The following is a 12,262-nucleotide window of genomic DNA, read 5'->3' on the forward strand; positions in this document are numbered from 1 at the left end:
CCAAAAAAATTACTTGAACCATTTTATGTGTCTACTCAGTTGGATATTCGGTTATTTCTTCTCGTGTCTATAGGAGTTGTGTAATCATAGTTAAGGATCGAGAGACTACGACAGATCTTATTAAGTTAGAAATGGTTGACTTTGATGTAATCATAGGGATGGATTGGCTATTCAAGTGTTATGCCACCCTTGATTGTTGTGCTAAAGTTGTCAAGTTTAAATTCCCTAACGAGTCGGTTCGTGAATGGAAGGGCAATATTGTTGAACCTCGAGGTAAGTTTATTTCTTATCTTAAGGCGAAAAAGATGATTACCAAGGGATGCCTCTACCACTTAGTCAGAGTCACAGACATGGATGTTGAGATACCAACTCTTCAATATGTACTAGTTGTTTATGAGTTTCCAGATGAACTTCCGGGTATTTCACCAAATTAGATTATTGATTTTGGGATAGATATGATGCCAGATACATAACCAATATCCATTTCGCCATACCGAATGACCCTAGCAGAGATAAAAGAATTGAAGGATCAATTGAAGGACTTGCTCGGCAAAGGGTTCATTAGGCCGAGAGTCTCGCCATGGGGTGCACCAGTTTTATTTGTGAAAAAGAAAGATGGATCTTTGAGAATATGTATTGACTATCAGCAACTTAATAAGGTGACTATCAAGAATAAGTATCCATTGCCTCGGATAGATGACTTGTTTGACCAGTTGCAAGGGGCAAAGTATTTCTCAAAGATTGACTTAAGGTCAGGGTACCATCATTTGAAGATCCGAGAAAAAGATATTCCTAAAACAACTTTTCGTACCCGCTACGGGAATTATGAATTTTTGGTGATGTAATTTAGGTTGACCAATGCACTTGCAACTTTCATGGATCTGATGAATCGAGTTTTCAAACCAGTTTTAGACACATTAGTAATAGTGTTTATTGATGACATTTTAGTCTATTCATGAAGTTGAGAGGAGCATGTCAATTATTTGAGGATGATATTGCAAGCACTATTTGAGCATGGGTTGTATGCAAAATTTTCTAAGTGCGAGTTTTGGCTTGAATCTGTGGCTTTCTTGGGTCATGTGGTATCAAGTGAGGGTATCAAGGTTGATCCAAAGAAGCGGTTAAATATTGGCCTAGACCAATAACACCGACAAAGATTCGAATCTTTTTGAGATTAGCCGGCTACTATCGAAGGTTTGTTAAAGGTTTTATCTACTCTTGCATCTCCTTTGACCACACTAACAACAGAAAGCTACCAAATTTAATGGTCTGATGCTTGTGAAAGGAGTTTCCAATAATTAAAAATGAGACTGACTATAGCACCTGTGTTGACCTTACCTACGGCTTAGAGGGCTTTACGGTGTATTGTGATGCTTCAAAAGTTGGGTTGGGGTGTGTGTTGATACAACAAGGTAATATGGTTGCCTATGTTTCAAGGAAATTTTAAAACCATGAAAAGAAATAAGAACTATCCCATTCATGACTTAGAACTCGCCGCGGTGGTGTTTGCATTAAAGATATGGCGTCACTATCTATACAGTGTCTATTGTAAGGTGTATACCGATCACAAGAGTTTGCAATGCATTTTCAAGCAACGGGAACTAAACTTGAGGCAATGAAGATGGCTTGAACTTCTCAAGAACTGTGATGTCGATATTTTGTACCATCCGAGGAAGGCCAATGTGGTGGAGGATGCTCTTAGTAGAAAGTCAACAAATAACTTGACTTGTTTGGTGGTGCGTGAACAACTTATAATGAGAGAGATCCATAGCTTGGAGAACTTGGGTGTACGAATTGTCGACGATGATAGTGGGGAAGTGAACATACAAAACGGGGCCCAGTTGTCCTTGATCGAACAAGAAAAACCCCATAAATATGAAGATTCACATTTAGTGGATGAAAAAAGGATTCAGCCGATAGAAAGTCAAAACATTCACGGTGGATGCAATCGATTTTACTCTGAGGTATCAAAGTCGATTATGTGTTACTAATGTGAATGATCTTAGAAGAGCAATCATGACTGAATCAAACAATTCAAGGTACTCCGTACATCCAGGATCTATGAAGATGTATCAAGATTTGAAAGATTTGGTAGAATAATATGAAGAGAGATATAGCTGAGTTCGTGTCCATGTGCATAAATTGCCAACAGGTAAAGGCTGAACACCAAAGACCCGGTTGGTTAGCCCAAAATATTAAAATTCTACAGTGGAAATGGAAGATGATCAATATGGACTTTGTTGTTGGATTTCCCCGATATTTTTGCAAGTATGATTCCATTTGGGTAATTGTGGTTCGATTGACAAAGTCAATACACTCCCTTCTAGTCAAGACTACTAACACCGCAAAGTTGTATGCACAGTTTTACATCAGGGAAATTGTCAGACTGCACGGTACTCCTATTTCTATCATTTCAGATAGAGGTGCTCAATTTACGGTGAACTTTTGGCAGTTGTTTCAGAGGGGTTTGGGTACACAAATAAACCTTAGCACGACTTTCCACCCTCAGACAGACGGACAGGCAGAAAGGACCATTCAAACACTTGAGTATATGCTATGAGCATGTGTGATTGACTTCAAGGGAAATTGGTATGATCATTTACCTCTCATTGAGTTTGCATATAATAATAGCTATCAAGAGAGCATACAAATGGCACTGTTTGAAGCTTTATATGGGCGACGATGTAGGTTTCCTATTGGTTGGTTCAAAGTTGGTGAAGCCCAATTATTAGGTCCTGACATGGTGCATCAAGCCATGGAAAATGTGAAGGTGATTAAAAAAAGACTCAAAATGGCTCAAAGTCGCTAGAAGTCATATTCGGATATTCAACATCGGTAGTTGACCTTTAAAGATGGTGACTTTGTTTTCTTGAAAATGTCACCAATGAAAGGTGTGATGCGTTTTGGAAAGAAAGGAAAATTGAACCCAAGGTTCATTGGGCCTTACAAATTTTGAAGAAAATAGGAGAGGTAGCCTATGAATTAGAACTACCACAAGAGTTATCTTTTGTGCACCCAGTCTTCCATGTGTCGTTGTTGTGAGAGTGTTTGAGGGACCCCTCGCATGTCATTTTCCCATAAACCATTGAGATAAATAAGGGATTAACATATCAGGAGCTTCTTGTCGCTATACTTGATAGCCAAGTTCGGAAGTAGAGGACAAAAGAGATAGCATCAGTTAAGGTGCTATGAAGGAGTCAAGATGTTGAAGAAGCAACATAGGAAGCGGAGGAAGACATGAAAAAAAGATATCTTTATTTGTTTCAAGAAAATGAAGCTTAGGCTTGAATATTGCACTAATGTGCCTTATATTTCCTTTTAAGACTTACATTATAATTGCTTCTTTTAGTGATGTGTATTAAACGTTTGTGGTATATAGAGGTATATTTTGTTGAGTGCGAGCCGTCTGGGGCCGCTTTGCTTTATGCATATCAGATTCTTGTGGTTGGATGAAAGGTAGAAATCTTGGAATAGTTCTATTTACAAAGGAATCTCTACCGAATATTTTTGAGAAGCTGGAGAGTTAGTCAAAAAGGATTCCTAATAAGAGGCCATATGGTGTCGAGGTCTAGGAGGGTTATTGTTGGATATTTGAACTTGATTATGGCTTCGGCTTGACATTCAAGGAAGAATGTTTCTAAGTGGGGGAGATTGTAAAGCCCCCAAATTTTTCTAATACGATTGATCCTAATTCAAGCTTAAGAGAATAATTAGTGAGACCTTAAAGTACATACGGACCCATGCGAGGTTAGCAGGGTCATTGGGATACTTGAGCATAAGGTCATAAGGGTGGAAGGACCCTAGGTTGAGTGGCTAAATATAACGATCTGACCGGTCGTTTTGATTTATAGATCCATGTTCCCCTAAATAAGACTCCTCGTATGTTCTTTTACTATTTTATGACTTGCGGGGACGGTTAATTCGGGATTTGGAAGGATTCGGATTGAAATCGGAACACTTAGTTCCTTAATATTGACTTTAAAGGGGTAAGTTTGACTTGGGTCAATATTTCAGTGACTGACGATGAGGCAAGATTCTCTGAGTTGTCTCGCCATGCACTTATAATACTTCCTACCGACACTGAGAGAGTGCGGAGGTTTGTTGCAGGTTTTCACTCTAGTATTCAGGCCACTATGGCCCGAGAGGTTAAAATGGGGACTTCTTATGAGCTAGTTGTGGAGATAGCTCGGAGGATTGAGGGTGTACGCCAGCGTTGCCGGGAGCAGGCAACGAGGGATAAATGGTTTCAATATTCTGGAGAGTTTAGAGGTGCCCCGGCTGGGGGCAAAGGTCAATTTGTGATGGGTCAGACTAGCAGGCCCACATATCCAGCACCGCCGCCTCCTTGGGGTGCTCCAGTACTACCTTATTTCAGCGCCATGCCAAAGAGTTCCTACCGCCCACCAGCTATTCAGGGTTCCCCCAGTGGGTATTCAGACCATCAGGTTCATTATTCAGGTCAGCAGTCCATCGTACCGAGAGGTTGTTTCGAGTGCGGGGATCTTAGTCATGTACGGAAGTTCTGCCCCAGGCTCCGGGGCAAGGCAGTACAGCAGGGTCAGCAGCCTATGATTACAGCACCAGCTTCCCCACCAGGTGTCCGACCGCCCAAAGGCGGAGGGCAGGTGGGTAGGGGTCGTCCTAGAGGTGGAGGCCAGTCAGGTGGCGCTCCAGCTAGGTTCTATGCTTTTCCGGCCAGACCAGATGCAGTGGCCTCAGATGTCATGATCATAGGTATTATTTATGTCTGCGGTAGGGATGCTTCAATACTATTTGATCCAGGGTCTACGTATTCATATGTTTCATCTCTGTTAGCTCATTTCTTGGGTGTTCCTCGTGAGTCCTTGGGTACTCCTGTTTATGTGTCCACTCAAGTGGGCGATTATGTTGTTATAGATCGGGTCTACTGGTCATGTATCATGACTTTTTGTGGTTATGAGACTAGAGCGGATCTTTTGTTGCTCGATATGACCGACTTTGAGCCAAGACTGTTACCTTGGTGAGGCCAGAGTTGCCTAGATTGGAGTGGAGGGGGTCGTCTATCAGTGTATCTAGTAGAGTTATTTCGTTTTTGAAGGCTCAATACATGGTCGAGAAGGGTTGTTGGCTTATCTAGCCTATATTCGGGATACTACCACAGAGACTCCGGCGATTGATTCAGTGCCCGTAGTCCGGGAGTTCTCTGATGTGTTTCCTTCGGATCTTCCAGGCATGCCACCAGTTCGTGATATCTATTTTTGTATTGATTTAGCTCTAGGTACCTGACCTATATCTATCTCACGGTACTGCATGTCTCCGAAAGAGCTGAAGGAGTTAAAGGAACAGCTTGAGGAGTTTCTAGCAAAGGGGTTCGTCAGACCGAGTGTTTCGCCTTGGGGTGCACCAGTGTTGTTTGTGAAGAAGAAAGATGGGACTATGCGGGTGTGCATTGATTACCGCCAATTGAACAAAGTTACCATTAAGAACAAGTACCCGTTGTCGCATATTGATGATTTGTTTGACCAGTTGCGAGGTGCCAAGGTGTTCTCTAAGATTGACTTGAGATCGGGGTACCATCAGTTATAGATTCGGGATTTGGATGTTCCGAAGACTGTTTTCCGGACTAGATATGGCCATTATGAGTTTCTAGTGATGTCCTTCGATTTGACTAACGTCCCGGCGGCGTTTATGGATTTGATGAACCGGGTGTTCAGGCCATATATTGATTCGTTTGTCATTTTCTTCATTGATGACATTTTGATCTACTCGCGTAGCATGGAGGAGCACGAGGAGCATTTGAGAGTGGTGCTTCAAACCTTGCGGGAATAGAAGCTATATGCTAAGTTCTCCAAGTGTGAGTTTTGGTTGGATTTCGTAGCATTCTTGGGGCATGTGGTATCAGGCGGGGGTATTAAGGTAGATCCTAAGAAGATCGAGGCAGTTTAGAGTTGGCCTCGTCCTACCACGGCGACTGAGATCAGGAGCTTCTTAGGGTTAGCAGGTTATTATCACCGGTTTGAGGAGGGCTTCTCATTTATTGCAGCACCTTTGACTAGATTGACCCAAAAAGGTGCTCTGTTCCGATAGTTGAATGAGCATGAGGTGAGCTTTCAGAAGCTCAAGACCGCATTGACTTCAGCACCAATATTAGTGTTGCCTTCCGGTTCTGAGATGTATACTATGTATTGCGACGCTACACGTGTTAGTTTGGGTTGTGTATTGATGCATGAGTGGAGAGTTATTGTATATGCTTCACGACAACTGAAGCCCCACGAGAAGAATTACCATGTACACGATTTGGAGTTGGCCGCGATTTTTCATGCTCTTAAGATCAGGAGGCATTATCTTTATGGGGTGTCCTGTGAGGTTTATACCGATCATCGCAGCTTGTTCAAGCAGAGGGATCTCAATTTAAGGCAGTGCATGTGGATTGAGTTACTAAAAGATTATGATATTACCATCCTTTATCATTCGGGTAAGGTGAATGTAATTGCGAATGCCTTGAGCAGAAAGGCAGAGAGTATGGGTAGTTTGGCCTTCATTTCAGCGGAGGAGAGGCTACTAGCTTTGGACATTCAGTCCTTGGCTAACAGACTTGTGAGGTTGGATATTTTATGGCCCATCCGAGTTCTTGCATGCGTCGTCACCCAGTCTTCACTATTCGAGCAAATCAAGGCTCGTTAGTTTGATGATCCGCACTTAATTGTTCTCTGAGAGACGGTACTACAAGGTGGTGCCAAAGAGGTTACTATCAGAGAGGATGGTGTTCTGTGCCTCTAGGGTCGCCTATGTGTCCCTAATGTTGATGGATTGAGGGAAAAGATTCTAGAGGAGGCACACAGTTCTCGGTATTCTATTCTCCCAGGTGCTACGAAGATGTATTGCGACCTGAGGCAGCATTAATTGTGGTGGCGGATGAAGAAGGACATAGTTGAGTATGTAGTGAGGTGCCTTAATAGCCAGTAGGTTAAGTACGAGCATCAGAGGCCAGGTGGCCTACTCCAGCAGATGATTATAACTGAGTGGAAATGGGAGCGCATTACTATAGATTTCGTAGTTGGGTTGCCACGGACCTTGCAAAAGTTTGATGCAGTTTGGGTCATTGTCGACAGGTTGACCAAGTTGGCACACTTCATTCCTGTAGTGACCACGTATTCTTCAGAGAGATTGGCCCAGATTTACATTCAGGAGATTGTTCGGTTGCACGGTGTTATTTTCTCCATTATATCAAACAGAGGCCCTCAGTTTACTTCGCATTTCTGGAGGGCAGTACAGAGTAAGTTGGCGACCCGGGTAGAGCTCAACCCAACCTTTCATCCGCATATCGACGGACAGTCGGAGCGGATGGTTGTAATCTTGGAGAATATGCTCCGAGCATGTGTGATTGACTTTAGAGGGCAGTGGGATCGATTATTGCCTTTGGCCGAGTTCGCTTACAACAACAGTTATCAGTCCAGCATCGAGATGGCTCCATTTGTGGCTTTATATGGTCGGTGATGTCGTTCGCCCATCGGATGGTTTGATCCTGGAGCGGCTAAGTTATATGGTACTGATTTAGTGAAGGATGACTTGGAAAAGATAAAGTTGGTTCAGGAGCAACTTCGCACAGCACAGTCCAGACAAAAGAGTTACGCAGACTAGAAGGCATGAGATTTATCATTTATGGTGGGTGAGAAGGTTCTCTTGAAAGTCTCACCGATGAAGGGAATCATGAGGTTCGGGAAGAAGGTCAAGTTGAGCCCAAGGTTCATAGGCCCATTTGAGATGTTGAGACGAGTTGGGAAGGTTGCTTATGAGCTTGCTTTGCTTCCCAGTCTATTTGGAGTTCATCCGGTTCTCCACGTGTCTATTCTCTGGAGGTATCATGCCGACAGGTCGCATGTGTTAGACTTCAGCACGGTTCAACTGGATGAGAGCCTGGGTTATGAGAAGGAGCCAGTTGCCATTGTTGATAGGCAGGTTCACCAGCTGAGGTCCAAGAATATTTCTGCAGTAAAAGTTCAGTGGAGGGGCGGCAATCCAGATATGATTCTAGACCCGTTCGAGGACGAACGTTGGTTTAAGAGGTGGAGAATGTAACAACCCGACCGGTCGTTTTGCTTTTTAGATCCCCGTTCCCCTAAATAAGACTCCACGTATATGCTTTTACTGTTTTATGACTTGAGGGTATGGTTAGTTCGGTATTTGAAAGGGTTCGGGTTGAAATCGGAACACTTAGCTCCTTAATATTGGCTTTAAAGGGGTAAGTTTGACTTGGGTCAACATTTCTTGTAAACGACCTCGAAACCAGGATTTGATGGTCCCAATAGGTTTGTATGATGAGTTTGGACTTGAGCGTATATTCGGATCGGGTTTTGGATGACCCGGGAGCGTTTCGGGGCAAAAAGTTGAAAGTTGGCGCAATGAAGGTTTTAAAGTTTTTTAAATTTGGTTTGGAGTAGGTTTTGGTGTTATCGAGCTCCGTTTGGGATTCCGAGCCTGCGAATAGTTCTGTATGGTAATATTAGACTCGCACGCAAACTTTGGGGTCATTCCGAGTAGTTTAGGTATGATTCGGCGCATTCGGAGCAAGTTGGAAGAACTTGAAGTTCACAAGTTGATTCGATTTGGTTTGGGGTGTGATTCTTAGTTTGGGTGTTGTTTTCCGCGTTCCGAGGGTTCGAGCAAGACCGTCTCATGATTACAAACTTGTTGGTATGTTTGGAAGGGGACTCGGAGGCCCCGGATGCCATTCGGGCGATGCGCGGAAGTCGTTTGGCCTTGGATAAACAGCTGAAACATCAAACTTCTGGTGCAATCGCACCTGCGGAGTGCCAGCCACAGGTGCGAGCTCGCAGAAGTGAGCCAGCTGCAGAAGCGGCCCAGCGTGGGTAGCCCAGAAATCGCAGATGCGGGACATAGTGCGCACCTGCGAACGCACAGGTGCGATGGAAGCAACCGCAGATGCGAAAGAGGCTAACTGAGGGAGAGCCACATCTCCGAGGCTTTCTCCGCAGAAGCGGAGTCGCAGATGTGGTCATAGAGTCGCATAAGCGAAAGTCCTGGAGGCAGTGAGGTTCATTTAATACGGGACTTAGGCCATTTTTGACTCATTTCTTTCACTTCTTGGGCGATTTTGGAGGTTCTTAGAGAGGGGTTTCCACCTAGCTATTGGAGGTAAGTGATTTCTATCCAATGTAAGTTAAATACATAGATCATGGATAGATTTTAACATATAAAATTGTGAAAATTATGGGTTTAGATAAAAAAAACCTAGGTTTTGATAAAAATGGGATTTAACCACGAAAATGATTATGGGATTGGGTAAAAATTATATATTTGAGTTGGTGAGGTTTTGGGTAACAAATTTCTTCGAAAATTTCTGGAATTCGGGCACGTGGGTTCGGAGGTGAATTCTAGGACTATTCCAATAGGGGTTGGGTAATTACTGTAATAGTTAGTATACGAACTTTGGAATATGTATTGATTAATTTATATAATATTTGACTAGTTTTGGATTGTTCGGCACCGAGTTGAGGCTTTAGAGTGAATTTGAGGTCGGAAAGCGAGCTTTGAGACAAGGTAAATCTCTTGTCTAACCTTGTAAGAGAGAATTTACCCCATAAGTGATTTATATTACTATTTGTTTCTAATTGTGGGGGCTATGTACGCACGAGGTGACGAGAGTTCATGCGTAGCTACTAATTATGCTTATGTACGGGTAGTTTAGGACCCAAATCATGAAATATTTGTAATGTTTGCACCCTACCTGTTAATTTACTTGCCTAAATTATATTGGAACTTGATAAAGGAATTGTAAAAGACCGAATTTCTCTTACTTGAGTTTTGGCGGGTTACTTGACTGTTAATAAAAATTGTGCTTCTTGGTGTATTAACCTTGTAATAACTTTTAAATCAGATGTTCATAAAGTATCCTCTCTTCTTGTGGAGCGGGCCGAACGCCTCGGCAGTAGATAGAAGCATATATGGTTTGTGTCGTACGACCCTCAACAATGTACACATTATACTGGATCGGGCCGCACGACTCGACATAATCGTGCGTGATAATACTCGGAGTTTAATTATATTTGATATTATTTTATGGCCTGAGAGATTAGAAATATATATATATATATATATATATATATATATATATATATATATATATATATATATATATATATATATATATATGACAGAAATTGACTTGGGATTTACCATTTGTGGAAGAATTATTTATTTCCTGCTTGTTATTGAGATACTATTATTATTTACATAAACCATGCTCATCTAGAATTTTTGTATTTTTATTGTTCGCCCATAGTAAGTGTCGATGTCGACCCCTCATCACTACTTCTTCGAGGTTAGACTAGATACTTACTGGGTACATGTTGTTTATGTATTCACGCTACACTTCTGCACTAACCGTGCAGGATCTGAGGTAGGTGCATCTGGCAGTCTTACCGGCGCGCATCCCTGTTACCCTAAGGCCTAGTGGTAAGCTGCTTCCTGAGCCGTCCTGCAACACCTAGATTCTCTCTTTTGCACTTATTTTCTGTCTATTTTATTTCAGACAGTAGTTAGAGTTTTGTATAATCTACTAGTTGATCATACACTTGTGACACCAGGTCTTGGCACACATATTAGTGGACTTAATGGTTTTGGAGTACTTATATCACTATGATTGCCACTCAGTTGTCTTCGTTTTATTTATTAAATTTTTTACTCCTTAATTTCTTAATAAATAGAATTTAATTACTTGGAAACTTATTAAAAATAGAAATAACATGGATTAGTTCATTGTTGGCTTGCCTAGCGACGACGTTAGGTGCCATCACGGCCTATAAGAAAAATTGGGTCGTGACACTAAATGCATGACTTGGAGGGTTTAGCGAATAAAGGAGGAAGAGAATTTTTGTAGTCAGGCGTAGCTAGAATCTCTCTTTTGCACTTATTTTCTGTCTATTTTATTTCAGACAGTAGTTAGAGTTTTGTATAATCTACTAGTTGATCATACACTTGTGACACCAGGTCTTGGCACACATACTAGTAGACTTTATGGTTTTGGAGTACTTATATCACTATGATTGCCACTCAGTTATCTTCGTTTTATTTATTAAATTTTCTACTCCTTAATTTCTTAATAAATAGAATTTAATTACTTGGAAACTTATTAAAAAGAGAAATAACATGGATTAGTTCATTGTTGGCTTGCCTAGCGGCGACGTTAGGCGGCATCACGGCCTATAATAGAAATTGGGTCGTGACACTAAATGCATGACTTGGAGGGTTTAGCGAATAAAGGAGGAAGAGAATTTTTGTAGTCAGGCGTAGCTACAGTCTCTCTTTTGCACTTATTTTCTGTCTATTTTATTTCAGACAATAGTTAGAGTTTTGTATAATCTACTAGTTGATCATACACTTGTGACACCAGGTCTTGGCACATATACTAGTGGACTTAATGGTTTTGGAGTACTTATATCACTATGATTGCCACTCAGTTGTCTTCGTTTTATTTATTAAATTTTCTACTCCTTAATTTCTTAATAAATAGAATTTAATTACTTGGAAACTTAGTAAAAAGAAAAATAACATGGATTAGTTCATTGTTGGCTTGTCTAGCGGCGACGTTAGGCGCCATCACGGCCTATAAGGAAAATTGGGTCGTGACACTAAATGCATGACTTGGAGGGTTTAGCGAATAAAGGAGGAAGAGAATTTTTGTAGTCAGGCGTAACTACAGTCTCTCTTTTGCACTTATTGTCTGTCTATTTTATTTCAGACAGTAGTTAGAGTTTTGTATAATCTACTAGTTGATCATACACTTGTGACACCAGGTCTTGGTACACATACTAGTGGACTTTATGGTTTTGGAGTACTTATATCACTATGATGGTCACTCAGTTGTCTTCGTTTTATTTATTAAATTTTCTACTCCTTAATTTCTTAATAAATAGAATTTAATTACTTGGAAACTTATTAAAAAGAGAAATAACATGGATTAGTTCATTGTTGGCTTGCTTAGCGGCGACATTGGGCGCCATCACGGTCTATAAGGGAAATTGGGTCGTGACACTAAATGCATAACTTGGAGGGTTTAGCGAATAAAGGAGGATGAGAATTTTCGTAGTCAAGCGTAGCTAGTGTTGCACCTTATTTTGCACGATTCAAAACAAGATTCAACTAGTTGTTTCCTCATTGATGATAACAGAGAGTCGCCACCTAATATTTAAAGGTATAGTAGGGTACCTATTTTATTTATTAAATTATTATCCTACTAGTCTGCTAACCAGTGAGATTTGGG

The 12,262-nt window shown here is 41.4% G+C and overlaps 1 protein-coding gene across 1 annotated transcript; it reads left to right on the forward strand.

Annotated features, from left to right (window-relative positions):
- The first annotated feature begins 497 nt into the window (after positions 1–497).
- Positions 498–2,809, forward strand: LOC138893763 (uncharacterized). The gene is made up of 3 exons (XM_070178422.1): positions 498–751; positions 1,622–1,964; positions 2,582–2,809. The coding sequence occupies exons 1-3, from the start codon at positions 498–500 to the stop codon at positions 2,807–2,809; spliced, it is 825 nt and encodes a 274-aa protein (XP_070034523.1).
- The last annotated feature ends 9,453 nt before the right edge of the window (positions 2,810–12,262 follow it).

This window comes from Nicotiana tomentosiformis, chromosome 6 (assembly GCF_000390325.3).
Source record: "Nicotiana tomentosiformis chromosome 6, ASM39032v3, whole genome shotgun sequence".
Lineage (NCBI taxonomy): Eukaryota > Viridiplantae > Streptophyta > Magnoliopsida > Solanales > Solanaceae > Nicotiana > Nicotiana tomentosiformis.